At 63.4% G+C, this 27517-nt stretch overlaps 9 protein-coding genes and 3 non-coding genes across 12 annotated transcripts; 7 read left to right on the plus strand and 5 right to left on the minus strand.

Annotated features, from left to right (window-relative positions):
* Positions 1-1394: 1394 nt before the first annotated feature.
* On the minus strand, positions 1395-4520 carry Q8F55_002872 (uncharacterized protein; the record flags this gene model as incomplete). The annotated part of the gene is made up of 1 exon (XM_069351447.1): positions 1395-4520. The coding sequence occupies one exon, from the start codon at positions 4518-4520 to the stop codon at positions 1395-1397; it is 3126 nt and encodes a 1041-aa protein (XP_069211833.1).
* A 2945-nt stretch (positions 4521-7465) lies between these two features.
* Positions 7466-7909, minus strand: Q8F55_002873 (uncharacterized protein; the record flags this gene model as incomplete). The annotated part of the gene is made up of 1 exon (XM_069351448.1): positions 7466-7909. One exon carries the CDS (start codon positions 7907-7909, stop codon positions 7466-7468), a length of 444 nt encoding a protein of 147 aa, XP_069211834.1.
* Positions 7910-8650: 741 nt separating this feature from the next.
* Positions 8651-8731, plus strand: Q8F55_002874. The gene has a single exon. It is a non-coding gene; the product is annotated as a tRNA-Asn (tRNA).
* Positions 8732-8775: 44 nt separating this feature from the next.
* On the plus strand, positions 8776-8856 carry Q8F55_002875. The gene has a single exon. It is a non-coding gene; the product is annotated as a tRNA-Asn (tRNA).
* A 33-nt stretch (positions 8857-8889) lies between these two features.
* Q8F55_002876 lies at positions 8890-8971 on the plus strand. The gene has a single exon. It is a non-coding gene; the product is annotated as a tRNA-Thr (tRNA).
* Positions 8972-9172: 201 nt separating this feature from the next.
* Q8F55_002877 (uncharacterized protein) lies at positions 9173-10110 on the minus strand (the record flags this gene model as incomplete). The annotated part of the gene is made up of 4 exons (XM_069351449.1): positions 9173-9607; positions 9663-9886; positions 9991-10037; positions 10076-10110. 4 exons carry the CDS (start codon positions 10108-10110, stop codon positions 9173-9175), a joined length of 741 nt encoding a protein of 246 aa, XP_069211835.1.
* Positions 10111-10623: 513 nt separating this feature from the next.
* Positions 10624-12415, plus strand: PRO1 (Glutamate 5-kinase; the record flags this gene model as incomplete). Its single annotated transcript, XM_069351450.1, has 5 exons — positions 10624-10629; positions 10675-10753; positions 10804-11105; positions 11144-11661; positions 11701-12415. 5 exons carry the CDS (start codon positions 10624-10626, stop codon positions 12413-12415), a joined length of 1620 nt encoding a protein of 539 aa, XP_069211836.1.
* Positions 12416-13653: 1238 nt separating this feature from the next.
* Positions 13654-15941, plus strand: MIF2 (mitotic fidelity of chromosome transmission-related protein; the record flags this gene model as incomplete). The annotated part of the gene is made up of 6 exons (XM_069351451.1): positions 13654-13796; positions 13864-14174; positions 14208-15023; positions 15064-15578; positions 15626-15716; positions 15769-15941. The coding sequence occupies 6 exons, from the start codon at positions 13654-13656 to the stop codon at positions 15939-15941; spliced, it is 2049 nt and encodes a 682-aa protein (XP_069211837.1).
* Positions 15942-16764: 823 nt separating this feature from the next.
* On the plus strand, positions 16765-20042 carry Q8F55_002880 (uncharacterized protein; the record flags this gene model as incomplete). The annotated part of the gene is made up of 6 exons (XM_069351452.1): positions 16765-16799; positions 16938-16960; positions 17242-17386; positions 17661-17724; positions 17787-17862; positions 17914-20042. The coding sequence occupies 6 exons, from the start codon at positions 16765-16767 to the stop codon at positions 20040-20042; spliced, it is 2472 nt and encodes an 823-aa protein (XP_069211838.1).
* Positions 20043-20391: 349 nt separating this feature from the next.
* Positions 20392-21241, minus strand: SNU23 (U4/U6.U5 snRNP associated protein; the record flags this gene model as incomplete). Its single annotated transcript, XM_069351453.1, has 5 exons — positions 20392-20738; positions 20783-20849; positions 20894-21042; positions 21082-21196; positions 21230-21241. 5 exons carry the CDS (start codon positions 21239-21241, stop codon positions 20392-20394), a joined length of 690 nt encoding a protein of 229 aa, XP_069211839.1.
* A 219-nt stretch (positions 21242-21460) lies between these two features.
* Positions 21461-25151, plus strand: Q8F55_002882 (uncharacterized protein; the record flags this gene model as incomplete). The annotated part of the gene is made up of 2 exons (XM_069351454.1): positions 21461-24125; positions 24166-25151. 2 exons carry the CDS (start codon positions 21461-21463, stop codon positions 25149-25151), a joined length of 3651 nt encoding a protein of 1216 aa, XP_069211840.1.
* Positions 25152-25227: 76 nt separating this feature from the next.
* Q8F55_002883 (uncharacterized protein) lies at positions 25228-27045 on the minus strand (the record flags this gene model as incomplete). The annotated part of the gene is made up of 3 exons (XM_069351455.1): positions 25228-25268; positions 25324-26406; positions 26451-27045. 3 exons carry the CDS (start codon positions 27043-27045, stop codon positions 25228-25230), a joined length of 1719 nt encoding a protein of 572 aa, XP_069211841.1.
* Between the last annotated feature and the right edge of the window lie 472 nt (positions 27046-27517).

A 27517-nucleotide genomic window follows, 5' to 3' on the forward strand; every position in this document is an offset into this window, starting at 1 on the left:
CGCGCCGCGAGCCCGGGACGATGGATTCCCTTGTCCCCCAGTGGGTGGCACTCATGCGCCGTTCGAGACCGCCGCGCCGCAGCAGGCAGGCGTGCATCGCCACCGAGACGCATCGCTGAGCCCTGCTCACCCTGTATATCTCGCTCGCTCCCACTGCGCTGGAATAGTGCCTATGCCTCCCTCCCTCGCAGCCAGCGCCGACGCGGCCCGCGGGTTTCGGTTCGTGGGTTGCGAGGGGGCCAAATTAGTCTTTGGGGCGAGGGGAGGTTACGATGACGCAGATGCGCGGTACCGCGAGCCCGTGGCCGAGGCGAGAGTCGACACGCACAACGCGTCGCGCTCGAGCATGCATGCGGAGGGCTCTTGACACGCCGGCGCATGCATGCTCGCAAGTCCCAGCCAATGGCACAGGCATGCAGGCATGCACCCATGCAACAATGTACTGCTGCCCGTGTCTCCGCCGCCATGCCTCACGGCCGCTCCCATTCGCCGAGTGCAATGTCAGCAGACACGGCCGCCTTGCACCCGCCCCTGGCGTCTCGCCCGCATTCTGCGCGACGTGTTCCGTTTCAGGCGCCCATAGTCGTCGTCGTCTGCTGGCTGCTGGAGCCATCCTGCTGGAGGCGTGCGTGCCGTGGCGACGACGACTGCCCGCGGCCCCGCGATTGACCGCGTCGTCTACCAATCACCAGTGACGATGCCAAGGAGGGCCCCGCATTGTCGTGGGATGCCTATTACGACGGCTTGGGTGCAACAGGCGTGCGACGACGACAGATAGATGCATTGGTGGCAAAATTGTTCATTCAAGTCGAGTTGTTCGGGTTCCTCGTACAAAGAAGACTGCGCCACACACTACACTCTAGCACCAGTGCCTGTCGATCACCGAGCCGCTCCTCAAACACCGCTGCAGTGCAGAAGCATGCATCAAGCCATGCAATGTCTATGGAATATAATGTATGACGCTGTAGGTAGTGGTGGGTCACGCGAGGACCCATCGGGAGGGGGGGGTGAGGTGAGGTGAGGGTGATGGGGGGGTGGGAGTGGGCCACAATATGAGAGACAGAGAACAGAGAGCGCAAGAGACCGGTGCAATGCTATGCTCGGAAACGCCGTTCCGAACGGTACGTTGGAAGGGGCGAGGGTCTAGATTTGATACAACGTGGCCGCAGAGTGCCGGGTAATGGTGACAGAGAGGTGGGAAATCGTCCTGGTGGCAATGCGAGAGTCGGGTTGGAGTGAGGCATTTGGCACCCAGAGGCGACGGCGAAATACGAGGCCCGTTTGCAGGGACTCATCGTCGCCGCCGCCGCCACCACCACCACAGCAGTGGCGGTGGCTTGGCGCCGCCTGAGTTTAACAGCGTTGCCGCTGGAATCATTTGCGTAAGCGGACGCCTATGCGGCGAGCACGGCGCCACCTCCCGAAGACGGGATGCGGCTCATAGCCGGGCTGATGACGGGGCTGCCCTCGACAGGCGTGCTCGTGAGCGAACTCGTGAGCGACCGAATGGCGTTGTCGACGTGGTCCAGGTCCTCACGAGTAGGCGGGCTCGCCTTCGACGCCCGGTAGGCGCTTGGCGTAGCAGTCGATCCTGTGCCAGCTCCTCCTGTGGCGCTGGTGCTGCGGCTCATGCTATGCGTTGGCGTGAACACACGTGGGGTGCCAGCGTCGGGGGGCGACGAGAAGTAGTGGTCGAGCGAAGACGTAGAGTGAACTCGTCGAACGTTGTCCGTGCTCGTCGACGTGGGGGTGTCGGGGGACGAGACACCGCCGGCCCAGCAGAACTGCTCGATAAAGTGAGCATAGCTGGCCATGTTCATGTCGTCAACGCTGCGCTCCAACTTGGACGTCGGTGACCAGGGGAACGAGTCGGATGATGAGAACGAGGCGTCGGAAGGCGGTGACAGAGGCGACGCCGAGGCCGAGCTTGTGTCAGAGGGCGTGACATCAGCGTGGCGGTCAAGCGCCGGTGACTGGGCGGGAGTCGCCGTGATGCTGGAGACAGATGAGAGCGATGTCGAGGAGCTGCTCGTTCCGCTCGTCAGAGACGGAAGGCGGATGGTCGGACTCGACTCTGTGCTTCCAGGGTGGGGCTGCATGAAGGCCAGAGGAGATGATGGGCCTGGGGCAACAGGGGCAGTGGGCGATGCGGCAATGCGGACACCAGAGATAGCGGCGGGCACGGGGCTCGCCAGGGGAGATGATGACTGGCCGGCAAGGGGAGAGGAGGGACCGGCGAGAGGGGAGGACGGACCGCCGGGGATAGGGGAGATAGGCGATACGGGTCCACCGCCAACGGTCAGCAAGTGAGCACGAGGCGAGTAGAAGTCGTTTGACGGTCCAGTGGCCACCGGAAGCTCCAAGTTCTGGCCCTGTGGGGGCGATACGCGACGGCTAGACTTGAACGCAGACCCAAAGTCGTAGCGGTTCGCAAGCTCGGGCATGGCGGGCAGGTCGGCGCCCGGGCCCGCGCCAGGAGAGGAGACGGCGCGGCGCGGCGACATGCGGGGTGAGCGAGGGCTGCGCGATAGCTTCTTCTTGGAAGGAGAGAGCGGCGCGTTGAGCTCGAGGTCCTCGGAGGTGAGGCGGTTGAGCTTGGCGCGGAGGTCGGCCATGCGGTCGTTGTCGTTGCCAGTAAGGCTCCAGGCGTTACTGCCACGGGCACGACCCATTCCCTGAGGGACAGTCACCGCGCGCTTGGGCATGTACTTTGGCGACTCTGGGGCACGACGCTCAAACAGAACCTGGTAGTTCTGGCCGTTGTTCGAGTCCCAGATCTCGCGACCGGGAACCGAGTAGCGCATGCAGAGGAAGAGGGTCTTCTCCTCGATCCTGTCGAGGATGTCCGAGAGCTTGATGCTGAACTCGAAACGGTCGTACAGGCCTCCGCGGATGCTCTCTTTGTAGCCGGCTGAAACCTCGGAAGTCGTCTGCCACCAGTCGAAGGTGAAGCGAACAGCGACCCACTTCTCAAAGGCAATGTTCTTGACACAGACCTTGCCGCGAAGAGTGTCACGGGTCTCGCTGAGGAAGAGCGACTCGAGGAAGATTTCGGCATCGGGTGGGTGATCGGAGGGGAAGTTGGGAAGGCGGACCTGAAGAACCTTTGCGGCTTCGGCCATGGCCTCGTCCATCTCATTCTCCGACATCTCGTCGGTTGGGGTTCCCTGACGAGAAACGACAAGAGGCTTCTGCGTGTGAAGGAAGAGCTTGACGTGCTCGAGCTGGCTGTCAAAGTGCACATACTTGGGGCACGAGGGTGTCGTCGGGCACGACTTGGACTCGAACATTGGGCGCGACTTGTCGGCAGGAGTGCCGTTGGGCAGCAGCTCGCCAACATACTTGAGAGCCGGGCGGACGATCTCGCCGCTCTTCTTCTTGATGACACCGTGATATGGCGACTGGACGACGCCGGCCGACGTAGGCTGCGAGATGTTGGGGGCCACAATGTTGCCGAGGTCGAGCCTGAGACCGGTGCCGCGGCGCTGACGTGGGGGAGGAGGCGCCTGGGGGAGGGTGCTGAGGGACGTCTCGCTGCGGGTGCGAACAGGGTTGTAGCGGCGAGGGAGGACCGAGCCAAGGGCAACTGTGGCAGTCACTGGTGACGAAGGGTCCTCTGGTGAGCTCGCAGCCGAGCTCGTGGCAGATCCAAGATCGTCGCCGATTCCGGTGAAGCCAAACAGGCGGGGGCGGCGCGATCTGCGAGAAGTGATCTGCAGTGTGTCGACGGGCCTGCGTGGCGGGCTGCGGACCTCTGGCAAGACGCTGGCATTGATGGTGATGCCGAGGGCACTGGCGTTGCGCGATGGGTTCGGCGACGCATTGCGCGGGGTGCGGGGAAGGGCACTAGTCGAGGAGCGAGGTGATGGGGACGAGCGCGGGAGGACTGGGACCTGTCCAATGGAGGGGACCGATGCGGCAGCAGGCACGGCCGTCGTCGTTGGGGTTGGTGGGGAGACGTAGATGCCGGCGGCAGACGTCGAGGAAGATGCCACGGTCGGCAGGGGGTCGACGTCGGATGCCGATTTTGCGCGGCGCAGCGGTGCGGCTGGGATGGCGGTCGACTTCTCCTCTGCACGAATAATGTCGTCAACGACGTCGGTGTCGGCCGACTCGCGACGGCGGTGCACGGCGGCCGCTGCTCTGGCAGTGTGCGGCATCCTGTCCAAGACGGATACGGCGTCGATGCGCAGGACGCGGACGCCGCCTAGCACTGCAAGGAGAGAGTCGCCTCGGGGGGCAGAGAGGCGGAACGAGTTCCAGTGGAGGTCGTCGTCCAGAAGCGACGACGATGACGGCGACTTGTGGACGGGACGGTCGGGGAGGTCAACGACGTTTTGGAGGGTCGGGGTGGGGGATTTGCGTTCCGAGGCCCAAAAGACTGGAGTTGCGGGTGCAAGGCAGGCGAGGTCCGATAAGGGCGTTAACGGAGGAGAGGGGTAGGCCTGTTGAAGAGGAGAGGTCGGGGCGGCGGAGGGTACAGAGAAGAGGGGAGCCGCAGGTGGTGCTAGATATGGCATGGTGTGTCAGCTTCAACTGCCCGGCCAGCGGGTGGGAGATGTGACGGGGGGGGCAAAAGAGTGTGGGATAAGGAACGAGGTGTGTGTGGGGAGAGAGTCTGCGAGGATCGCAGTGACCTCTTGTGGAGCGTTTATGATGTTCGCGCACGAGCAGGAGTGACAGCCTCTCGACGAACGAGGTGTGATCCAGCTGACCGCGATGAGGTTCACACAAATTTCCCCAGAAGATTGCCAGTTGAGACCAGCCATCGAGCGACGCGCGCGGTTGTGGAAACATGAGCGAGGTACCCACCTATCTATAGTGTTTTCTTGCACGAGGGGAAACGAACCAGTCGCGCGCTCGTTTGCGAGGGAGAAGAGAGGAAGTGAGGGGCGGGTCGATGAGGCGCAAGGAGATGGTTGATTACAAGTGGGCGTCGTAGTGGTGGTGAATGGTCAACTGACCTCTTGTCTGTTCCCAACTGACAGAACAAGTCGGCCCAGGTCGTGAGGTCGAGGTCCAGGTGGCGTGGTAGCGAGCAAAGGGAAGAGGTGCGATGCGACAAGTCGGCCGTGATGCTTGCTTGGCCCGCGCGTTAGCAGCAGAGCTGTAGAGAAACGACAAAAATGTACAGGTTGATGGCGGATTGTGATGGCACCAGTCGGCAGCTGCTGCGGCGGCGGCGGCGGCGGCAACGACTGACGCGGTTGATGGGGTGGCCTAAACCTCTGATTGTTTCCCATAGCCCTCGTTCAGGTGTGCCGAACAGGGAAGCAAGCACACTTGCTAGGAACGGACGGACGTAGAGAGTGCGCGGCGCGGCGGCGGCGGTGCCCTTGCACATGCCGAGCGAACGACGAGGGAGTACGAGCGGCAGTGGCATGGCACGTATCTGCTGCAGACTGACTGCTGCAACAGCATGACGCCGTGCCGCCGCCGCCGCTGCCGCCTCCGCCGCCGTCCTACTTCCTGTCCTCTGACATTACCCTTTGCTGTTCGAACAGTGGGGCGGCGAGTAAAATAATGTCCCTGAATTGACGGCCGACACGGTTCAAGTTTTTGCCCCAAGCCACCGTTTGTGGGTGGGCTGGGCATACTCTTGCTCCTCTGCTCGTCTGCTCTCACTGCCGCGACGCCCAGTAAAGATTTTCCTTTGGGCAGGAGGTTCAAGCAGGCAGCTGAGAGCGTACGTGCCCCTGGGCGGCCACAGCAATGATGTTATCGACGACTACCGTGTGTACCGCGCGTCGTTTGCCCACACGTACTCCACAAACCGACTCCACACACGTGCTGCAAGGTTTACATATCGTGCTTCTATTGGTGATGATAATCTATGTATGGACCAGCTCCACACAGTGTCGCACAGCTGACCACCAGAGGCTGGCGACAATTCAGCATCTAGTCACGGAATAGCGATGGCGAGCAAATGGCGGAGGGGAGCACGAGGGATACGTCGATCTTGATGAGCGGCGCCAGCCGAGCCCCTAGCACTACTGAGCGTTGAGTGGCCGCCCGCAGCAGCGCCAGTACGCGGGGGCGGCACGAGGCTTGGCCTGGCCAGGCCTACTAGCCAAGGTCTTTTGCGGCAACGCTCTGATTGCACCGTAGAGAATCGGCAAGTGCAGTGGCAGCTGGGAGGGTGATTGGCCAGAGGGGGGAGAGGTGTCAACCGTGGGCCCTTAAGGCACCACCCACCCACACTTGTCCCACATTTACTTGAGTTTTCTCCTTGGACGACGCGTCTGATCAAACTTTTAGTGGGGCACGACGGGCCCGTAGACGACTGCGGTGCGAGGCTCGATGGCCCCGTGTGTACGCGCACACGGCCCCGTCTCGTAAGCGCGCGCGCCCCGGAGGTGGGCGGGGGGTGCGAGCAGACAGGGATGGCGGAGGGAGGGGTGAATGGCTGCCCGAGACTACTCGTCATTTTTCCCTGCACCGTTCGGCTGCTAGGTTGCGGCAGTGGCATCCAGTGCCGCACAATGGCCCCCAAGCATGGTATTCCAGATGAGATATGGCACGATGGGTGGTTCACGCGCAGCGCAGCGCGCAGTGGCACACGCTGGCCACCAGTTACACAACCCCTTAGTCGGTTCCCACACTACGGGTACCTTCCCCACAGAACACGACTGGTAAACATCTGGGCCTGCGTGCAGCATGCATATCATCGTGCTATGGTGCACCGAGCGGGCGGCATGAGGCGTTCGGAGTCAGGCGTATCTGCCCCGCCACCGCCGCCCGCCGCCGCCGTGTACGCCGAGACGGACGCCACGGCGGCCAGACTGAAACGGCGGTTCCCACGCGCTGAGGAACGGCGCGCGGCGTTGGTTGTTTCCGAGATCGCGCAAGTGGGGGCCGGAGGGGTGGGCGAGGGGGTTCCAGATGCCCCACAGATACGGTCGCGCGAGCAGCGAGCGAGTAGGAGCACGAGGAGGGCGAGGACAACAACAAGACGGCCGGACGGGCCTGCCACCTGCCGACCCGGGCAGCCGCTGCCAAGACGAGACACGCGGAGGCCTGGACGTGAGCGCGCGCGCCAGCTCGATCGCGAGCGTGCGCCCAACCACCGCCCACCCTGCCCCCATACCGCCGGCACACGACAGGGCCAGCACGCGATTACAGATACTGCGGCCCACATGACAGATAGTGGATGATCGCGGCCGAACGCAGCCCGAATGGTGCCCGAACGGCCGGACGCGCAGGGGCAGGCGCGCGCAGGCGCAGGCGCAGGCGCGATGGACGTGCATGTGTGGGCGCGTGCGTGCGCACATGTCTGCGTGCGCGGCGGGCAGTGCCCGCACAGTAGTCGCCGCGACGCGTCTCGCACTTCGGCATGATTCGGGATGACGAGAGGGGCTGCCCACTGCTCTTTCCGCGCCGTGTCAATTAACATGCACATTCACAACAAGGCTATGCTACAGATGCGGCTGTCCTGCAGCGGCTGTCGACGACGCCTGCCAACGGCCTAGCGCTCCAACGCCTCGACGCCGACGCCCGAGCCCGGACCGCTGCGCCAGCTCTGCCACGGGCACGGCGAGCGGCGCACGGCGACGCCGCAGCGGTTGCAGGCGACGGTGCGCCGCGCGGCGAGGTACGCGACCGAGAACGGCACGGTCGCGCCCAGCGCCATGGCCGTCGCGAAGCTGGGCCGCGCGTCGTGCCCGTACGCTGCGCAGACTGCGCGGGGGTCGAGCGCCGTGTGGGGCGGGCCGAGGGCGGGCTCGTGTACTGAGCCGGCCATGCGCGACGCCAGCGCGGCCTTCTCTTCTGCCGGGCTGATGGGCGCGGGGGGCGCGGGGGCAGGCGGCGCGGGGGTGTACGTGGGGGTGGGCGCGGGGGTGTACGCGGGCGACGTGGTGTACGCCGGCAGCGTGTCGGTCGACGCGGCGGCCTTGGGGAGTAGGGACATTGTGTTGTGGCTGTTGCTGGGGGACGACGCCGTCTGGGCCTCGCCACCACCACGACGCCCGCCGACATATATGCATTCCGTCGCCGCCCACTGCCGACGATAGCGACGGGGCCGAGCTGCCAGTGCTCGCAGGCGCCAAGAGCACAGGTTTGGGCTGGAGCCGACATGGCGCCCGAGACGTCGTCACGAGGAATGTGGCAACTCCAGATTCGATGCCCCACACCCGGGAGTGCGGTGCACCACGCGCGCACTGCCACTCCGAGACGGAGCGCGTATCTAGCTTGCGACTGCGATATCAGGACGCGCAGCGCGCAGCGACTCCCGGGTCCACACCACTGCCACGCCGTAATCGCCATCGGCAAGCTCGCTTGTGTATCAACCCGCACCGCTATCTCGCGGAACAACTGGCGATAGATTGGAACAACTGCTCTGCGTCTTCTGGATCATCCTTGGATGAGCCACCTCGCGCCGCCGTCACTAGCTCTGACACGACCCGGTGACTGTTGCCCTGTGTTGGAGGGCAGCTCGGCCACACGCCTGCCTCGCCGACGCGGACACGACCTGCACAACAAAGAACGAGCACCTTGACCATCCCGAAAGAACCATCGGCTCTCGCCCCGCCACACCGCCGCCGCCACCTCGCGCTCAGGGTCGCGCGCTCGCGCTCGCACTCGCACCGCACCACTCAAAAGCCTCCCCCCGCGCCCGCCAGCACCAATGACGCGGCGGATTCGTCCCCCTTGCCCTATGGCTCAGTTGGCTAGCGCGTGGAGCTGTTATTCGACAACTCCGAGGTCCACGGTTCGAGCCCGTGTGGGGCAGTGCGGCGGCCGCTCGTCGGCGTCGGCGTCGGCGACTCTCTTTCCTGCCCTATGGCTCAGTTGGCTAGCGCGTGGAGCTGTTATCCAGCAACTCCGAGGTCCACGGTTCGAGCCCGTGTGGGGCAGCAGCAGCGAGGGTCGCCGAGTCGAGGCTCTCTGGCCTTCTTAGTTCAGTGGCTAGAATTTTCCACTAGTACGGCGTGCAATGGAAAGGTCACCCGTTCGATTCGGGTAGAAGGCATATCCTTTTGGCTCTGCGTACTGCTGCATGCATGTTGGCGGGCTTGGAGTTGTAGACGACGACCTTCGGCACGGGCTCCGCTCGATGACAGACTCGTCGGAGACGACTGGATGTGAGTGGTGGGTGCCTCAGGGTTAGTGCCACTCGGCCAACTCGGTTCTGGAGACATCCGCCCCATGGTCGGATTACATCGACCCCCGTCTACTGCTTCTTCTTCTCGGCGGTGACCTCCTCGGAGCCCTTGTTACGCGGTCCGATGTCTCCGACGTCGGTCTGCTTGTAGACCAGACGCAGGCGCTCGTACATGACGCACTCGTGGAACTCGTTGATGGCGCCAAAGCCGACGGCCATATTCGTCAGGATCCACTTGACGCGAGGTCCGAACGGCACCTTGTGCTTGCCCGTCAACCAGAACATGTATGCGGGCTCGAACGCGAGGTGGAAGAAGGCGAGGAGGCCGAACCCAAACTTGATCATGTGTGGGCCGAGGTAGAACTCGATCTTCTCGCGCAAAAGGTCGGCATAGTGTCCCGTGCCCCATGCCGAGAAGAAGAGCACCGACATGGCAATCAGCGCGGGCGCCGTGAATGGGAACCATGCTGGGCGCTCGTAGTAGTTGATCTGGACGTTGGTGGGCTGTGGTGAGGGTCAGTGGGTTACAGCAGGGAGATGCAGAACCCGGCCCACTCACGACCCGGTACAGGCTGAACGCCTCCGCTCGCCACTTGTAGAACAGCGGGCGCAGGTCAAACGAGCTGAGAATGGGCGGGTCGAGCGGGATCTGGATCTCCTTCTCCTCGTGTGTCGGCGGGGGGTGGATTTGGATCTGGAGGAACTTGCCGTAGTCGTCGAGGCGGCCGACATGCAGGTATCCGAGGTTGCCCTTGAGGTCGGGGCGCTTGTACTTGACGATGGCTGGGGGATGTGAGGCGCGGGGTGGTTATCGGGAGGGGTCAAGAGCAGGTAGAGGCAAAGCGCACGCCGTCAGCATGGGCCACACGCCGCGCGGCCCAACTCACCGGTGAGCGCGTCAGGCTGCTGGTTGATCCAGTCGATCGCCTCGTGGCTGGGGCGTCAGTGGCTGCGATGCCTTCGCCGACTCACAGCTCGATCTCGCTGGGGGGAGGGCGGCCGGCCATGATGTCTTTTGGTGGGTATCGAGGTGAGATGTTCAATGCTCAAGTCGTCAGGCGTCCGCGATGGGCCCTCATTGAGGCTGGAAGTGGCCCGGGCTTCGCTTATCACCCACTATCGTACGGAGTCCCGCGTGGGTTCAAGTCACGTGACACTTAATGAAGTGTACTTTTGTCCCGGGTGATAGTAGTTCGCCCGCGGCCGGCGTCACTCGTCTCGTCGGGCCGGACCGATGGTCGTCGAGTCAAAAGTCAAGAGGCGAGTGCTTGCAGCCGCCGCGTCGAGAGGCAGCAGCACGACGTGACGACGACGGACCATTATCCTTCGGCTGTACTCTGCCACTCCAGCTCGGATCCCTTGTCCTCCTACATCCTGCCTACCCCTCGCACCCCCAACGGCAAAGCGGCTCAGCGGCCAAAGCTTGGCAACCTCGTACCCGACCGACTCGTCCTCGCACCTCGGGCTATTAAACCCCCTCAAGACATCTGCTGTTGGAACCCAACACCTAGACGCACACCATGACTGTGAGACAAAAGCCGGTCCGCACAAACACCAATAGCTCATGCCAGACCCGGTCAAAGTCGGCACCGGGCGCTGGGCCTTCGACCCCCCCGCGCACGCCGCCGATGACCATTGTCATCAAGCTCGGTGCGCCGAACCACCTCGGGATACTGACAACTCGTCTAACACCACCGCAGGCACATCGTCCATTGTCGAGCCGGCGCCGCCATTCCTCCCCCGCCTCCCCCTCCTCTCGTCCATCGTCGAGACCGTCGTCACGCTCAAGAAGCAGGGCCACCGCGTCGTGCTCGTGTCCTCGGGCGCCATTGGCGTCGGTCTCCGCACCATGCGATTGAAGGAGCGAGGAAAGGGCCTGAGCCAAAAGCAAGCACTCGCAGCAATTGGACAGGGCCGACTCATCGCACTCTGGGATAACTTGTTCGCCCATCTCGATCAGCCCATCGCGCAGATCCTCCTGACGCGCATGGACATTGGTGACGTGGGTGTTGTAGGCTTTGGAGCTCGCTAACCCACCAGCGCACGAGGTATATCAACGCACAGAACACGTTCAAGGAGCTCCTCGAGATGGGCGTCGTGCCCATCGTCAACGAGAACGACACCGTGTCCGTCTCGGAGATCAAGTTTGGCGACAACGACACGCTCTCGGCTATTGCCGGGAATGTCGTCCACGCAGACTACCTCTTCCTCCTGACCGATGTCGACGCGCTGTACACGGACAACCCGCGCTCAAATCCCGACGCCAAGGCCGTTCGGGTCGTGCGCGACATTGCCGAGGTGCGCAAGCAGGTGTCGACGGCGACGTTTGGCACGTCGCTCGGCACCGGTGGCATGTCGACAAAGATCATCGCGGCCGAGCTCGCAACGGCAGCAGGCGTCACCACCGTGGTTATGAACGCGACCAAGGTGTCGGACATCTTCGGCATCATCGAGGGCGGCCCCGGTCCGTCGCGCGAGGCAGATGACGCCTCGGTTTCGCACCTGGAAAACGGCCCATTGTGCACGCGTTTCCTGCGCCACCAGACCGCGCTCAAAGAGTGAGTTGGGAGGGCGAATGACACGAGCTAACTCTCCAGCCGCAAGTGGTGGATCGCACATGGCCTGCACGCGGCCGGTACAGTGGTTATCGACGAGGGCGCATACCGCGCCATCGGTCGCCGCGAGTCGGGTGGCCGTCTCCTCCCGGCAGGTGTCGTGCGTGTCGAGGGCCCCTTCGCATCACACCAGGCGGTTCGCATCGTCGTCCGCAGGCGAAAGAGGTTCCCGCCCGCGCCGCTCCTCACAAATCCAATCTCCGAGGCGCCGACCCCAGCAAGGCTGGACGACTCGGCGCCCACGAGCGCAGACCCAGAACTGCTGTCGCCCATCCCTGGGGCGCTGCGCAAGGCGCACCCCCTCGCGGCGAGCACGTCGGCCGTCAACCGCTCGCCGGAATCCACCGCGTCGCAGCCCGACACGCCGAACATCCAGCCTGCGCTCTCGCTGTCGTCGAGCGTCGCGTCTCTCGACCCGCTGAGCCGCACCGGCCCCTCGTCGCCCGCGATGAAGGCCATCTCGGAGCGCCTGGCCACCGTGAGCTTTGCCACCATCGGCGCCACGGCGAGCGACGACTCTGCGCAGACCCCCGCCCCGCTCGCCGATGAGTGGGAGGAGATCGAGGTCGGCAAGGGCCTGGCGCAGTACAACTCTGTGGAGATTGACCGCATCAAGGGCATGAAGAGCTCGCACATTGAGCAGGTCCTCGGCTACTCCGAGTCGGAGCACGCCGTCGACTCGATTGCCCTGTTGTAGATGGTGTGTTGTACCGTGCATGAGGCGTAATATGTGGCGGGTGGGGCAGCGGGGTGGATGGCAAATGGCCGTGGCGGCACGTTCGGCGAGGCGACGCGGTCCTCTCGGTCAGCCGGGAAGGTGAGGCCGCGCTGTGCAGCTGGGGCTTCCCCTCGCCGTGCAGGCGGCCTCGTAGTGCCATCTTTGGTCATGAAGTTGGAAGGCGAGTCCGCACTTATTGACATGAACAGGCATTGACTCGGTGTGCCGATGAACAGCACTGCTTTCTCAGTGTTTTGGTAGACTTGTTGACATAGGGCTGGGGGTGCGCTGTCGCCTCGCTTTTTGAGAAGCGTGAACGCGGAAAGTGCACACGAGTGCAAGCCTCCGCTACAAAGGAACGGGCGGCCACCCACCGCCAGTTCAAGTGCGCGGAGCGAGCCGTATCCCAACGCGCTTCTCTAGCGCGGGGCGGGTGGCTCAGTCGGTAGTTGAAAGCTACGGTTGTTTCACCAGGTCCGGGGTCACAAATAGGACGGCGGTTCGAGCCCGACTGTGACCTGACATCCAAGCGGGGATACAACAAGGAGGCGAATTATTTATTTTATTGCTTTTGGTCCTCAATGATCCCCGTGGCCAGTGGACGTCGTGCTGCGACTCCCCTTCCGGTCTCTATTGTCCACGAGACCATGTTGGTGTACCCAACCGCCCAAGTTCTTGCTCGCATGGTATTTTGCACCGAGGACAACCTGCGCGTCGCCGCCGCCGCAACCCAGCCCTCTCCTCAAGGACAGAAATCATGGCGGACGAGACAGATGCTTGGAAGCGCGTTGGCGACTGTGAGTGTGGTCTCGGTCGGGTCGCACTCGACCCGCTGTTCGAGCTCGAAACGCTCAGGAGGAATTGCTTAGAGAGATATTGCCCTCCCAGCATGGTAAATGCGCACTCTTCTTGGACTAGAGCAACACTAAGATCCAATATGCACCTCGTCGTGCCCATACACCAGCATGCATTCGCGTACGTTGGAACAGCAAAGCACGCAGACGAGCAGGTCTCGAGTGCCTCTTCGACCGCCACACCCCCTCAGGCAAAAGGCACGCCACCTGGCAGCACGCCTAATGCCGGAAGCAAATCCCCCCGATCTGGCGTCACTCAAAGACGTCAACAAACAAGTCATCTCGGCTTTGGTCCAACCGCTCTCCCACCACCTCGTCAGCGTGCACGCCGCGCACAGCGCATCCGAGCACACGCACGCGCCAATGGCAAAGGAACGCCGCCCCGCATCGTCCCAGCCCGCCGCGGGCGGCAGCAGCAGCCGCGCGCCGCCAGCACAGGGCACGCCGGGCCGACGCAGGCGCGACGAATATGTGCCGTTCAATGCGCGGCCGCAGGCCGTCGGCTCGTGAGTTGTGGGCGGGTGCCCCGCGCCGCTGCCACGCCGGGTGATGGCTGACGCTGACGCACCCCAGACGCACGGGCAAGATCATGCCGACCAACGTCCCGCTCACCGAGGACGGATTCGAGGACCCCGACCTCTTCTTCAAGTCGCCGGGCGACGGCCCGTCCAAGGCGCCGCCGGCGCGCACGCCGAAGAATCGACGGAACGGCAGCGGGCCGAGTAGCTCCCCGAATGACCGGCCTCAGCGCCGGCGCGGGCGCTTAAGCGACTTACATAACGACGACGAGGAGGCCGACTCGCTCGTCGCTGACGACCTGTTAGTCGACGACGACGAGGTGGGGAACACGACGCCGCCTGCGCCCTTCTTCCAGAGCTCGCCGAGTGAGTAGCGTGCTGTTGCGTCGCTGACGGCAGACCCGCCACCCAGCGTGCCGCTGCCAAAGCGGACACACCTCCCCCCGCCGTCCCCGAGCGTCGGGTACGACGGCATCCCAAGCCCATCGGAGCGCACGTCGAGCCGCCGCGCGACCATTGCCGCCAAGGTGGCCGGCGAGCGGACCCCGCGTGTCGTGAGCAACACCGCGTCTGGATCACGGCCGAACCTGCTCTCGCCGGCGAACATCGACGAGATGGGCGACGTGAGCCTGCGGTCGAGTGCGAGCCCGCAGCCGCGCCGCGGGCGCCCGTCGCTGCGCGTGGTGGCTGCCGTCGAGGAGGACATCGTGATGGAGGAGGAGGGAGAGGAGACTGTGATTGAGGAGGAGGGGGAGGAGGAGCTGTTTGGGGATGCCGGCGAGGAGGAGCAAGAGGACGAGGAAGACGAGCCACCAGCGACCGACTCGCAGCCTGTGCGCAAGCGGACGAGCCTCGCGCGGCGATACGTCCAGGACGACGACGACGACGAGCACGACGACGACGACGAGCACGACGATGGTGTGCCGGACAGCTTCCAGGAGGCCCAGGGCAACGGCGATAACGAGCCGTTGCATTTCGGAGGGGACGACTATGACGACGACGAGGACGTCGGCTTAGAGCAGGCGGCCGTCGAGGATGAGGAGGGAGAGGAGGAGGACGAGGAGAACGATGAGCCACCACCACCACCACCACCAAAGCGGGGGCCTGGCCGACCGCCAAAGAATCCAAAGTCGCCGAAAGCACCGAGGACAGCGAAGCAGTCGCAGGAGCCAGAGGTCGTCGCCAAGCGCAAACGCGTCTCGCAGTTTGGTCTCGGTGAGTCTCCCTCGCCTCTTGCCCCACTGACGTCCAACAGAGCGGGAAACAGACTACCAGGGCGACTTTGAGATGCGCCGCTCTGGCCGGAAACACTTCAAGCCCCTCAAGTGGTGGGCCGGCGAGCACTTCGAGTACGCCCGAGGACAGCACCAGCCCGAGATCAAGGAGGTCGTGCGCAAGCCTCAAGAGATACCGCCACCACGGGGCGCGACCCGGGGCCGCCGCCGAGGAAGGCCACGCTCTGGACGGAGTGAGAGTGTCAGTGCTCGCTCTGACCGCCGAGCACGGAGTGAATCGGTCGTCGAGGAGGACGAGGAGCTCGGTCTCGACGAAGACGCCAACCCCATCGGCCATGTCAACCAGTTTGCCAACAACGTCGATGTCAAGCGCCGCATCCTGTTCCCCTGGACAATGCTCGAACCCAAGGTCGTTCGAGATGCCAACTTTTTATACCAAAAGGTGTTCGGCGAAGACAAGTTCCTGGCGTCTGGTGTAGTCATTCTTCCTGTGGACGGTAGCAAGCCGGCCAAGCAGTCCAAGGACAATGCCTATGTGAGTGACGTTGCTGCGGGTTGCGGGCACATGCTGACGACACCGAGGTCTTTTACGTTATCAAGGGCGTGGTCCGGGTCACTATCCACAAGACGACCTTTGTCGCAGCCAAGAGTGCCCAGTTCCTGATCCCCCGAGGTGAGTGTGGCATAGTCGGCGGATGGCACACGACCAAGGCTGACTGTGCTAGGCAACCTGTACGAGATTCAAAACATATCCAAGCACACCGAGGCCGAGCTATTCTTTGCCCAGGCACGCAAGATTATGGCTACGGATGAGGAGGAGGAGGCGTTGGAGGACATCGAGGAGCAAGAGGAGGCGAGCCTGCTGCCGGTTGTGGCGGAGCAGGAGGAGGACGAGTAGGAGGGGTGAGGGTGTACGGAAAGGTATCGTGTAGCAGCAGCAGTAACCGGAATTGGGCTCTAGGTGTGATGTAATGTATGCTCGAGGCGTGGCGCAGCGCAGAGTGGGCAATATGTGGGCTGCGTGTCGACGCAAGCTGCGGATGATTTGCCACAGGAATGTTGACGTCAATGGGGTGGTGGGCGAGCGACTAGGACGAGAAGGTTGTCAGAGACGTGGTTTCAAGGTGACCCTAATGAGTGTGGCTAATTGGATTAGGCTTGCGTTGTAATGGACTAGGCGTGTTGATTATGGCGCCATTTTCACCAGCTGAGTCAGTCAGGGCTGGCTTTGGACGGCCAGTGCCCGCCCGCCCGCCTGGGTCAAGTGCCCTATGAATGTGTGAATTGGGAGTCAGCAGCACCTGGCGACGCGCGACATTATTTTGATGCCGCGCTGGACCCCGACTGCCCGCCCGCTCGTCGTCGTCGTCGTCGCCCGCCCCGCCCGCCTGCCTGCACCCCCCGCCGCCTGTCAACTTGTACGAATCCCTGACAAAGTTCACTGCACACCCACACTCAGTCGACCAGGCGCCGCAGGTCCTCCGCCCGACAGCCCACCCCCGCCCCGCCCGGTCGGCTCACCGCACCACTGACTCAGTCACCCATCCACCACTGCACCACCACCCACACACACCATCTCTCTCGCGGCTCCATCTTCCTTCCACCCTTTTGGCCACAATCTCTCTTTACACGACGCCATCAACTAGCACCTAGCAAACACACCGACACTCGCATCGCCCTCACCTGCTCCCAACAACGCCGCAAAGGCAATCCCGCGCACAATGTCGAGCGCGACGCTCCAGAACCGTGCCCACCAGTGCGTTGTCTCTTCCCCCCGCTCCTCGTCCTTGCTGACCCATGCTTCTTCATGACTCATCCGTATCCCACTCGCTGCCGCTCACCACCCTCTCCCCCTCGTCACCACTCGCGTGCTCACCACCGTCAACAACTACAGGGCGCGCCGCATCCGCATCACGAGTACGTCTAGAGCCTGCAGTGGCGTGCAAGCCTCGTATGGTCGCTGACACTGTATCTCCTCGTCTCCTCTCTGCTTGTGCACTCTCGCGCCCGCTCATCACGCTCCCATCACACACAACCTCGCACTGATCGGCACTGTCTGCACCGCGTCCAACTCCATCGCGGTCTCATCCCCGCACTTGACCGTCGTCTCCACCGCCATCTTGACATTGCACCGCTTGTCTTGCACTGCTGCGGATCGCACTTGCACTTGACTCACCTCCCCCCGTCCTCTCCCACAGTCGTCGCCGCCGACTCGTTAATTAAGCGCGACATCCTCCGCCTTCCCGACCCCTTTGCCATTGTCTCGGTCGACGGCGAGCAGCTCCACACGACCTCGGTCATCAAGCGCACCCTCAACCCCTACTGGAATGAGAACTTTGACATGTAAGTGACACCCGACCTGCGTCCGCGCGCAGGCCGCGGCAACGACCGCGGCGGCTGTGATCTGGACGCGATGATGTTGTATGCCTCTGTGCCGACGTCGGTGCATCGTGTGCGCGTCTGCAGCGTGGCGGGGCACATCCGGCCTTGTCGCCGTGTCACCGATGACGGGGTCCGGAGGTGGTGCACCTCGATTGTTTCCGCCACCTCGCCTCCCCTTCGCTTCCGCCCGCAAGGGCCAACGTTGTCGTATCTGCAACAATGCTGACTTTCAAAGCACGGTCAAGGACTCGAGTGTAGTTGCAGTCCAAATCTTCGACCAGCGCAAGTTCAAGAGAAAGGTACGTGCGGCACGCTTGCTGCATACGAACGTGGTTGGGGTGCATGCTGACGCCCATTGCAGCAGGACCAGGGTTTCCTCGGTGTCATCAACATCAAGGTCTCCGACGTCTTTAGCGACCTTGAGCTCGGTGGCCAGGGTGCGTCGTGTCGATACTTGGGACCGGATGACAGTGCTGACTCGACTGCAGAGATGCTCACGCGCGACCTGAAGAAGGGATCAGAGAAGGTTGCTGTCGACGGCAAGCTCATCATCTACCTTTCTACGCAGACTGCGACTCCTATCACCAACCCCCCTCAGAACGCCGCCAACACTGCCAGCACCAGCGCTGCCGCAGGCGACTCGGCCATTTCTGTCAACACTGGCAACCAGCTTCGTGCCGCCAACGGTACCCCTGAGCCAGAGAGCCCAGCTGCCGTGACTTCCAGCCCAGCAGTGGCCCCCGTTCCTGCCGCCGCCAACCCGCCGCCTCCTTCCAACCCCGCGCCACCCCAGGCGTCGAGCAACCAGCCAATGACTGCTCTTGCCACCGCTACGGCGGGCCTCAACAACAACACTGGCGCCGCTGGCCACCAGTTCGACTCGCACTCGGACCAGCTTGGTCCTCTGCCTGGAGGCTGGGAGCGTCGTATCGACCACCTTGGCCGCCAGTACTACGTTGACCACAACACGCGCACCACCACGTGGAGCCGCCCCAGCAGCGACCAGTCGTCCAACACCAACAACCAGGCCAGCCAGGATGCCGCCGCTCGTGCCCGCCACAACCAGCGCACTCTTGCCGACGACATGCTCGACACGCAGAACACTGGTGCTCACACCCCGACCAACCAGGCCACGGCTATCCCTGTGGGCCAGCAGACCACTGTCGGCACTGGTCCCCTCCCAGCCGGCTGGGAGCAGCGCTTCACTCCCGAGGGCCGCCCCTACTTCGTCGACCACAACACGCGCACGACGACATGGGTCGACCCCCGCCGCCAGCAGCTCCTCCGTGTCATTGCTCCCGGACAGTCGGGCACCCAGATCCAGCCCCAGACTGTCTCGCAGCTTGGTCCTCTGCCCTCTGGATGGGAGATGCGTCTCACCTCGACCGCCCGTGTCTACTTCGTCGACCACAACACCAAGACGACGACCTGGGACGACCCCCGTCTGCCATCTTCGCTTGACGTCAACGTGCCCCAGTACAAGCGTGACTTCCGTCGCAAGCTCATCTACTTCCGTTCGCAGCCCGCGCTCCGCTCCAACACGGGCCAGTGCCACATCAAGGTGTCGCGTGAGAACATCTTTGAGGGCTCGTACACCGAGATCATGCGCCAGTCGCCCAATGACCTCAAGAAGCGCCTGATGATCAAGTTCGAGGGCGAAGACGGTCTCGACTACGGAGGTCTTTCTCGTGAATTCTTCTTCCTGCTTTCCCACGAAATGTTCAACCCCTTCTACTGTCTGTTCGAGTACTCGGCCCACGACAACTACACCCTCCAGATCAACCCCAACTCTGGTGTCAACCCCGAGCACCTCAACTACTTCAAGTTTATCGGCCGTGTCGTTGGTCTTGGTATCTTCCACCGTCGTTTCCTCGACGCCTACTTCATTGTCTCGTTCTACAAGATGATCCTGAAGAAGAAGATTACCCTCGCCGACCTCGAGTCTGTCGACGCCGGTCTCCACCGCGGTCTCACGTGGATGCTCGAGAACGACATCACCGACGTCATCGAGGACACGTTCTCGATCAGCGAGGAGCACTTCGGCGAGCTCGTCACCATCGACCTCAAGCCCGGAGGCCGTGACATCGAGGTCACCGAGGACAACAAGAAGGACTACGTCAACTACGTCACCGAGTACCGTATCTCTCGACGAGTGTCGGAGCAGTTTGAGGCCTTCATGTCGGGCTTCAACGAGCTCATCCCTCAGGAGCTCATCAACGTGTTCGACGAGCGTGAGCTCGAGCTCCTCATCGGTGGTATGTCCGAGATCGACGTCGACGACTGGCAGAAGCACACCGACTACCGTGGCTACAACCCCTCTGACGAGGTTGTCGAGTGGTTCTGGAAGATTGTTCGCAGCTGGCCCGCTGAGCGCAAGTCGCGTCTGCTCCAGTTCACCACTGGTACTTCTCGTATCCCCGTCAACGGCTTCAAGGACCTGCAGGGTTCCGACGGCCCCCGTCGCTTCACGATTGAGAAGGCCGGTGAGATCACGCAGCTGCCAAAGTCGCACACGTGTTTCAACCGTATCGACCTGCCAGCATACAAGTCTTACGACACGCTTGAGCAAAAGCTCACGCTTGCCGTCGAGGAGACGCTGGGCTTCGGCCAAGAGTAAAACGGCGCGACCGCCTGTCGCCCGGGACATGTACATGCCCGTCCCCGCCGACTGCCGCGCTCGCCGTGGCCTACCTGTCATCCATGGCCAACGTGCCGTCCCATGGCACTGCTGCCCATCCATGTCCCCAGGGCCTCTCTAGACTGTACTCACTGGACCCTAGTCCTTACCTTGCCCGCTATCGTAATGTTCGTATTCGCCATGATGTATCCGTGAAGTTGGACACTGTTTACTTTGCGCGCGAGCGTGGGGCAAGGGGGCTGGAGTTGGGGGTTGCACAAAGCTTGCATTGCGATGATGATGATACAACATGTCTAAAATAGTAGTCGGCTCCTTGCCTCCCCCTTCCTCACCGCTTGCGAGTGGTGCCAAACCCGCCAAAGCCCATCATGGCCTCAATGCTGTTCTGCTCGCTAACCGCCGCGGCGACCTCTGCGCCACTCGCGCCCTTCTGCACGCCGACGCGGCCGAGCTTGTCAGCCTCGCGCCGTTCCTCGCGCTTGCGCTTGCGGTCCTCCCTCCGCGCATCGCGCTTGGCCTGCTCGGCGCCGCGGACCGTGGCGAGGCGCTTCTGGAAGTCAAAGTTCTTTGCGTCGACCTTGGTCTTGGACTCCTCGCGCAGCTGGCGGATGCGCTCGCGCACCTGCGCGACGGTCGAGCGCGCGACGTGTGTCGACTGGCCGAGCTTTGCGAGGTCTGCGGTGGTCAGCTAGGCCATGGAAATCTGGGGAGCTACGCACGGAAGCGCGAGTTCAGGTGGTCGAGGTACGACAGCGAGTCCTTGAGCGTGCGGTTACACAGTTCACACTGGCGTGTCAGCGGCTTTCCTCGACGAACAAGAAGCCACTCACGTAGAAGCCGGCGCCTCGCGGGCCCTGCGTCCCCGTACTCGTCTGCACGAGCACCGTCTTGCCGAGGTTCTTGCCCAGGTTGAGGTCCTTGTGCTGCTGCGCGAGGCCTGTCGGCGCCGGCCCGTCCGGCATCGGGCGGTACTTGCGGCCTGGGGTGAGCTGAGCTGTTCCAGGAAATGTAAGCTCACCTTCCTTGGCCGCCTCCTCGGCCTTCTTTGCGTGCTCGGCGGCAGCGACGTCGCGCTGCCGCGCCTTCTCGGCCCACTCGCCCTTGTCCCACTGCTTGCGCTCGGGTGGTGGTGGCTGCTGTCAGCGTGGTTGCGGGGGCGGGCCTACCTTGCTTTCCATTGCGAGATGAGTTTTGGAGAGAGATGAGGAAGGGAAACAACAGTTGCGACAGTGGCGTTGCATTACAGTTGTCGGCGTAAACCCATTACAACTGGCGACTAATGCCACCCTAATCCTTGGATCCAACCACGTGACTCACTTTCCACACAACAGCTCGATTTCAACAAAGAACATCGAGACTCGCTCGACTCCATCAACACAACATCACCCACCACAAACATGTTCAACACGCCGGCCCGGGCCCCACGACGGGGCGCGCGCGGGCGCGAGTCTGTCGCCCGCGGCTCGCTCTTCTCGGCAGAGTCGACACCCGCGCCGTCGCTGCGCCCGTCCCGCCTACGCAGCTCCGAGAGCCAGCTCAGCCCGTCCCGCTCAGAGGCTGAGAGCGCGCGCACGCCGCGCGCCGAGCGCACCGCCACCGCCGACGACTGGGAGGCGCAGCGCGTCTTCTGGTCCAAGGACGAGCGGCACGCCGTCGTCGCTGCCGGCGCGCTGCCCACCGAGGCGGCCGCCGTCGTGGCCGAGGCCGACTTCATCGTCGCCCAGGTGTCGGCGAGCGTCGACCCCGCCTCGGGCTTTGCGCTCGTCGCGACGCCCAAGGCAGCCCTCGCGTGGAACTACGCCAAGCGCACCCACTCGTCGCCGACAGTATACTCATTCCCCGCGCCGCCGCTCGCCTACACGACCGGCCTCGAGGCCGAGCCCCCCGTCCTCGCCGCCTTCTACTCCGCGCCGTCGGAGCCCGGCCTCGTACTCGTGTCCGCGACGGGCGAGGTCCGCTTCTGGGAGAGCATGAGCCTCGCGCTCGCGAATGCCCAGCGTTTCCAGAGCGTCCAGCTCCAGCTCGGCGGCGATGGCGTGTACGCCGAGAAGCTGTGGAAGCTGGATGCCAGCACCTTTGTGGTTACGACGACCGTGTCGTCGGCGTGGCTCATCCGTATCGCGCCGGTCGGAGGTCTGCTCGTTCCCACCACTACGCAGTTCACGCGCAGCAGTGGCCTGTTTGGGCGCTCATCGCCCGCCATCTTCAACGACAACACCGAGCGCTGGGGAATCGCGGCGGTTACCGCGTCCGCGGCCGGCGTGCACCTCCTCGGACGGAGCACGCTGCAGCAGTGGTCGGTCGGCCCCGATGGCAGCGTCCGGCTGGTTCACGAGTTTGACCTCCGAGAGTCTATCGGCAAGTCCCTCTTCGACGACGAGAGGGTCTGGAACTCGGGCAACGTCCACCTCGAGCTCAACGACCTCGTGTCTGTCGGCTCGGGCCAGCTCGGCGCACTCGTCTCGTACTCGCAGCCCCAGTCGGGCTCGTCAGAGTACAACCGCCGCTCATACAACTCGCACGCCGTCGTGCTGTTCGAGAACAACGTCCGCTCCAACACGGTCACCCTCAACAACATCGTCTACCTCTCTTACGTCGCCCACCCGGACCCCCGCACGCTCGACGCGCCGAGGCTCTACATCCCGGCCGGTAGTCAGACCGTGTTTGTCCGTTTCGCCGAGGCCATTGTCATGGCCTCGCTCTCGAGCAATGCGTACGAGGACAGTGTCAAGCTGCGCGCCAACAACGCCTTCATCGGCATCGGCGCCGGTGCTGCTCGCAAGGGCGGTGTTTCGTCCATCGTGGCCATGGCCGCTACTGGCGGCCTCATGACTATCGAGGTCGCCGAGGGTGTCGTGTCCAACCGCAACCTTTCGTCGGCCGCCTCGGCCACGGCCGCCATCCGCTCGCGCATGGAGCAGGCCGTCTTCTTTGGTGACCGCGGCGACAACCCGTTGACCTTTGACCTGCCCGCAGGCTACAGGGGAGATGTTGCCGAGGCCGCCGAGGCTGTTTCGATCGAAATTGTCTCGTCGTCGTCACCCAACCTGCCTGCCATCTACGAGATTCGTGCCCTGTTGACCGACCGCCTTAATCGTCTGCAAGAGCTCATGGACTTCATCCACCGCAACCATGCCCTCAGCCTGCTCCCTGAGAGCACCCGCCGCCGGCTGTGCTCCCACGCCGAGAAGGTCGCTGCCGCCATCGACCTCTGGGACTACCAGAACGGCGTGATGGACCAGGTCTACTCGCGCTCCCCGCAGAGCTTACTCGCCGACTCGATCACCATCCTCATGGAGCAGCTCGGTGCCGGCTCTCAGGACGACATTGTCCGCCTCTTCTTCCGGAAGCATGTCCTCCAGCTCGACCGTCTCTTGGACACCGTCTTCCAGTCGTTCAAGGCTGTGTCTTCGACCGGTGTCGACCTCTCCGAATGGGTTCTCGAGGCCAACCGCATCTTCTTAATCGTCCTCACAGCTTGCACCTTGGTGCGCGAGCACGGCATCAACATCTACCAGGTCGACCGGACGCACCCAGCCGTTGCGCTCTGGACAGCGAGCGACACGATTATCAACGATGTCGAGGCGCTGTACATTGCGACGGAGAAGCTCATCAAGCAACGGACACGCACCCTCGGGTCGGTGGTCGACGAGGCGGCACCAACAACTGGTGCTGCCGCCAACACGGAACAGGCGGTTCAGCAGCGGAATCAAGACCTGCTCAAGCAGCAGATGACGAGTCTCGCTGCTGCGCTGTGCGACAACACAGAGGACAAGTTGCGCACGAGCGCAACTGAGATGAGCGGAGGCGCGGACCCGACCAGCGGCCTGACTCTTGGTCAGCGCTGGGCCGAGCTCAAGCCTCGCGTCATCCGTCCCCTCGTTGACATTGACCGTGTTGACGCGGCGTACGAGCTGGCCGAGCACCACAGAGACTTCCCCACGCTCGTCTACCTGTGCCAGAACCCTGCCTCTTCGGCTGGACCTGGGCGCATCGAGCAGTACATTGAGCGCTTTGGCAAGGACTTTGCGTTCGTGCTGTACCAGTGGTACATTGACAATGGTGGGTGATTCGCCGCAGAGCTTTGACTGACCAACTGCAGGCCAAGTGTACACGCTTCTGAGCCAGGACGAGGTCTACGGCTCGCTACTCTCCGCCTTCTTCCAGCAGTTCCCTCACCCCGAGCTGTCGTGGCTGCACGACATTGCAAGCAAGCGTTACGGTGATGCCGCGGCTGCCCTCTTCGAGGTCGACCGCGGAACGATCGACTTGGACCAGAAGCATATTCTCAGCAGCATTGCCAAGCTGTCTGCTGTCGCCGAGATCAAGTCGAGGGGTGACAATGAGGAGCGCACTCGGCTGTTGGAGTCTATCGACGACGAGCTCGACATCATCAACGTCGAGAACGCGCTGCAGGACGCCATTGTTCTTGCTGCGCCCACCACTGGCTACCCCAAGCAGCCCAGTGCCGAGGGATACGTTGCCGAGAACGCCAAGGTGCTCGTTCAGCGACCAGCCTACACACGGCTGCTCACCCAGCTCATCAGCCGCCTGCTGGCGGGTGACGCGCTCGATGTTGAGGGGCTCGTCGACGTCCTCACCCTCAAGGACAACATTGGCGGCCGTGAGCGCGATGCCGCCATTGCGCTGGAGCGCCTCGTTGCCGACAACGACTTACCCGAGGCGCGCAAGCAGGTGGCGCTGATCTCGGTCTGGCGCCGCGTGTTTATCCGCGACGACTGGGCGCAGATTGCGCAGACTTCCGGTCGTAGCGAGGAGGCGCAGCGCCAGCTCCAGCGCCAGACGCTCACCTACCAGACCTTGCTGGCGATCCGTGAGGCACGAGCAGAAATCCCGCCAAGCTTCATCCTCTCGCCCAAGACGGCCGCGCAGGCGCCGCAGGCGGTCGAGATCGCTGCACGGTTCCCCGAACTGGCGGCGGGCGCGGTCGACGAGCTGCTCGCCGACGCGCAGGACGAGATCGAGACGCTCGACAACCTCATCGCCAATGTCGGGCTCGACGAGCGCGTGCGCGCCGTGTCCGAGCTGGTTGATGCCGACCTCGGGAGCGACGACGTGGACATGTAGAGACGGCGAGTAGACAGACGCGACAGACAGACACAGCGAGATTGCGACACATATGCATAATGTAGAACTGATACCTCTATGCTGGGATCTTCACGCGCCAAGCAGACATTGGTAGGGCTGGGGCGGGCGTCAGCGGGTCACGTCACGGGTCGGGAGGCAGAGGTGTACTCACACTGGAGCCGTCTGACGGTTGGGAGGATGTGCAGAGTGAGCAATGCGGCAGACAAGACGATGCAGATGGCCGTCATGACATAGTAGCCGTCGCGCTCAATGTTGCAGGTGCCGCCTGCGGTCTTGCACGCGGCCTTGCCCTCTTCGCTGGTACACTGGAGGCCGGTGGCCGAGCACGACGAGACGGTCAGCAGGTCGACCGAGCGGAGGATGAGGGGCTTGGGCCACGTGCCACCGAGGTTGGAGACGGTGTTGAGGAGGGTCATGTACGTGCCGCCGATGAGGGGGTCCGCGATCTGGGTGTGGAAGGCGGTGATGCCGACAAACGACATGGTGTTTGACAAGCTCGTGAGCAGCGTGGTCGCGACGACGAGGGCAAAGTAGCCGCTGCCGACGTTGCCGACGGGGAAGGCCCACACGACACCGGCGGCGATGGCGGCCATGGCGAGGCGCGCCCAGAAGGCAATGACCCACAGGCGCAGCGTGCCGCTCAAGCCCGCGGCGCGCGTGTTGCCCGCGCTGAGCGGGTGCCGGCCCTCGTCGGGCCCGTGGACGGGGCGGCTCCACTTCGCCGTCAGCCAGCCAACGACCATCTGCGCGGGGAAGTCGAGCAGCACGGCGACGGCAAGGTCTTCGCGGCTGAGCCCCTTCTCGAGCAGCTTGAGGTTTGTGACGCTCTCGTTGACCTGGAAGCCAAACTTTGCGATGAGGAGGACGAAGAGGAAGGCCTGGATGTTGGGCAGGCGGATGATGCTCCACATGACGCCGTAGACCTTTTTCACGTCGAGGTCGGGGTCGGCCTCGGAGACGGGGTCCTCGACCTTGAAGAAGATGAGCCAGACCGTCACGACAATGTACATTGCCCCCCAGAAGTGCAGGTACGAGCCGAGGCTGACGAGCGGGTAGTCCTGGTGTGCGGCTGCCGAGCGGAAGTACTTGTTGCTGAACTCGACCGAGTTGAGCGACAGGAAGACGGTGAAGGACATTGCGCTGCCGATACCGAGGCCGATGGTCTGGGCAGTCGACGCGTACGACAGGTTGGGGGGCGAGAGGAGGGTGAGGGCCCAGCCGTCGACGGCAATGTCTGCGGGAGGGTTAGCTGGGCCGGCGAGGCGAGGCGCGACTCACCCTGCGTCGCGGCGGCGAGAATCAGCGACCCAAAGACATAGGTCAGGAAGTGGATGTCAATGTGCTCCTTTGCCGCGAGCCAGCCCTCGATGCGCGAGCCGATAAACCACAGCCCGATGCCGGTGATGCCCTGGACGGGCACGATCCAGCTCTTGCGCCGGCCCCACTTGGGCATGAACCACGCGTCGACGATGGGCGACCAGAACAGCTTGAGCGAGTACGGCCAGGTCGAGAGGGCGAAGACGGCGAGGGCCGAGTACGAGAGGTACGGCTTCATGAGGAAGGGGAGGGTTCCGAAGGTGAGGCCGAGGGGCACGCCCTGGAGGAGGTAGAGGACGACGAGGAGCGCAAACGCGTTCTTGTCGCGCTTGCTCTTGAGCCCCGGCGCCGTCTGCTCGTCGCTGTCCTGGAACTCGAGCTTCTCAAACACGGCCTCGCGCGGGTCCTTGCCCTTGCCTTTGCGCGGTGTATTTGTGCCGCTGCCGACGCTGGCGGGCGAGTCGTCGCGGTGCAGGAGGCCCTTTTCTTCCAGGTCGCCCAGGTCCTCGATGTTGCGCGCGCCGCGCTTGGACGCGGCGTCGCGCCCGCTGAGCATGGCGTCGACGAGGGCTGCGGAGGCGGTGGACGAGGACGACGAGGAGGACGAGGTGGACGCGTCGGACGCGTAGCCTGTGTCGTGGGACGGGCCTGTTGCACGCGTGGATGAGCGAGTGTGCGAGGACGGCGCGGTGCGGGCCTTGCGATGTCGCAGGTGTTTATCGTCGAGCTGGTGCGAAGAGTGCGATGAAGAGTCGGGAAGAGAGGGTGTTGCCGGTCGGGCCGTGCGGGAGCGGCGGGCGACAAAAGTCGGCGGAGGCGGCGGCGGCGGCGGTGACGATCGCGTCGTGCGTGTCATTGTGCGAGGCACAGAGCGAGTCTGGGCCACAACTGGGGTCACTGGCTGGCACTGGCAATGCAACAAGATACGACGTCTCTCTCTCTCTCTGTCGCGCTGCACTTGTACAGCGTCGACGCTCTGCAGCTCTGGTGACACACACACGCATGCATAGTGGCGACTCTCCGCGCGA

This window comes from Vanrija albida (assembly GCF_041260175.1).
Source record: "Vanrija albida strain AlHP1 chromosome Unknown contig_2, whole genome shotgun sequence".
NCBI classification, from domain to species: domain Eukaryota; kingdom Fungi; phylum Basidiomycota; class Tremellomycetes; order Trichosporonales; family Trichosporonaceae; genus Vanrija; species Vanrija albida.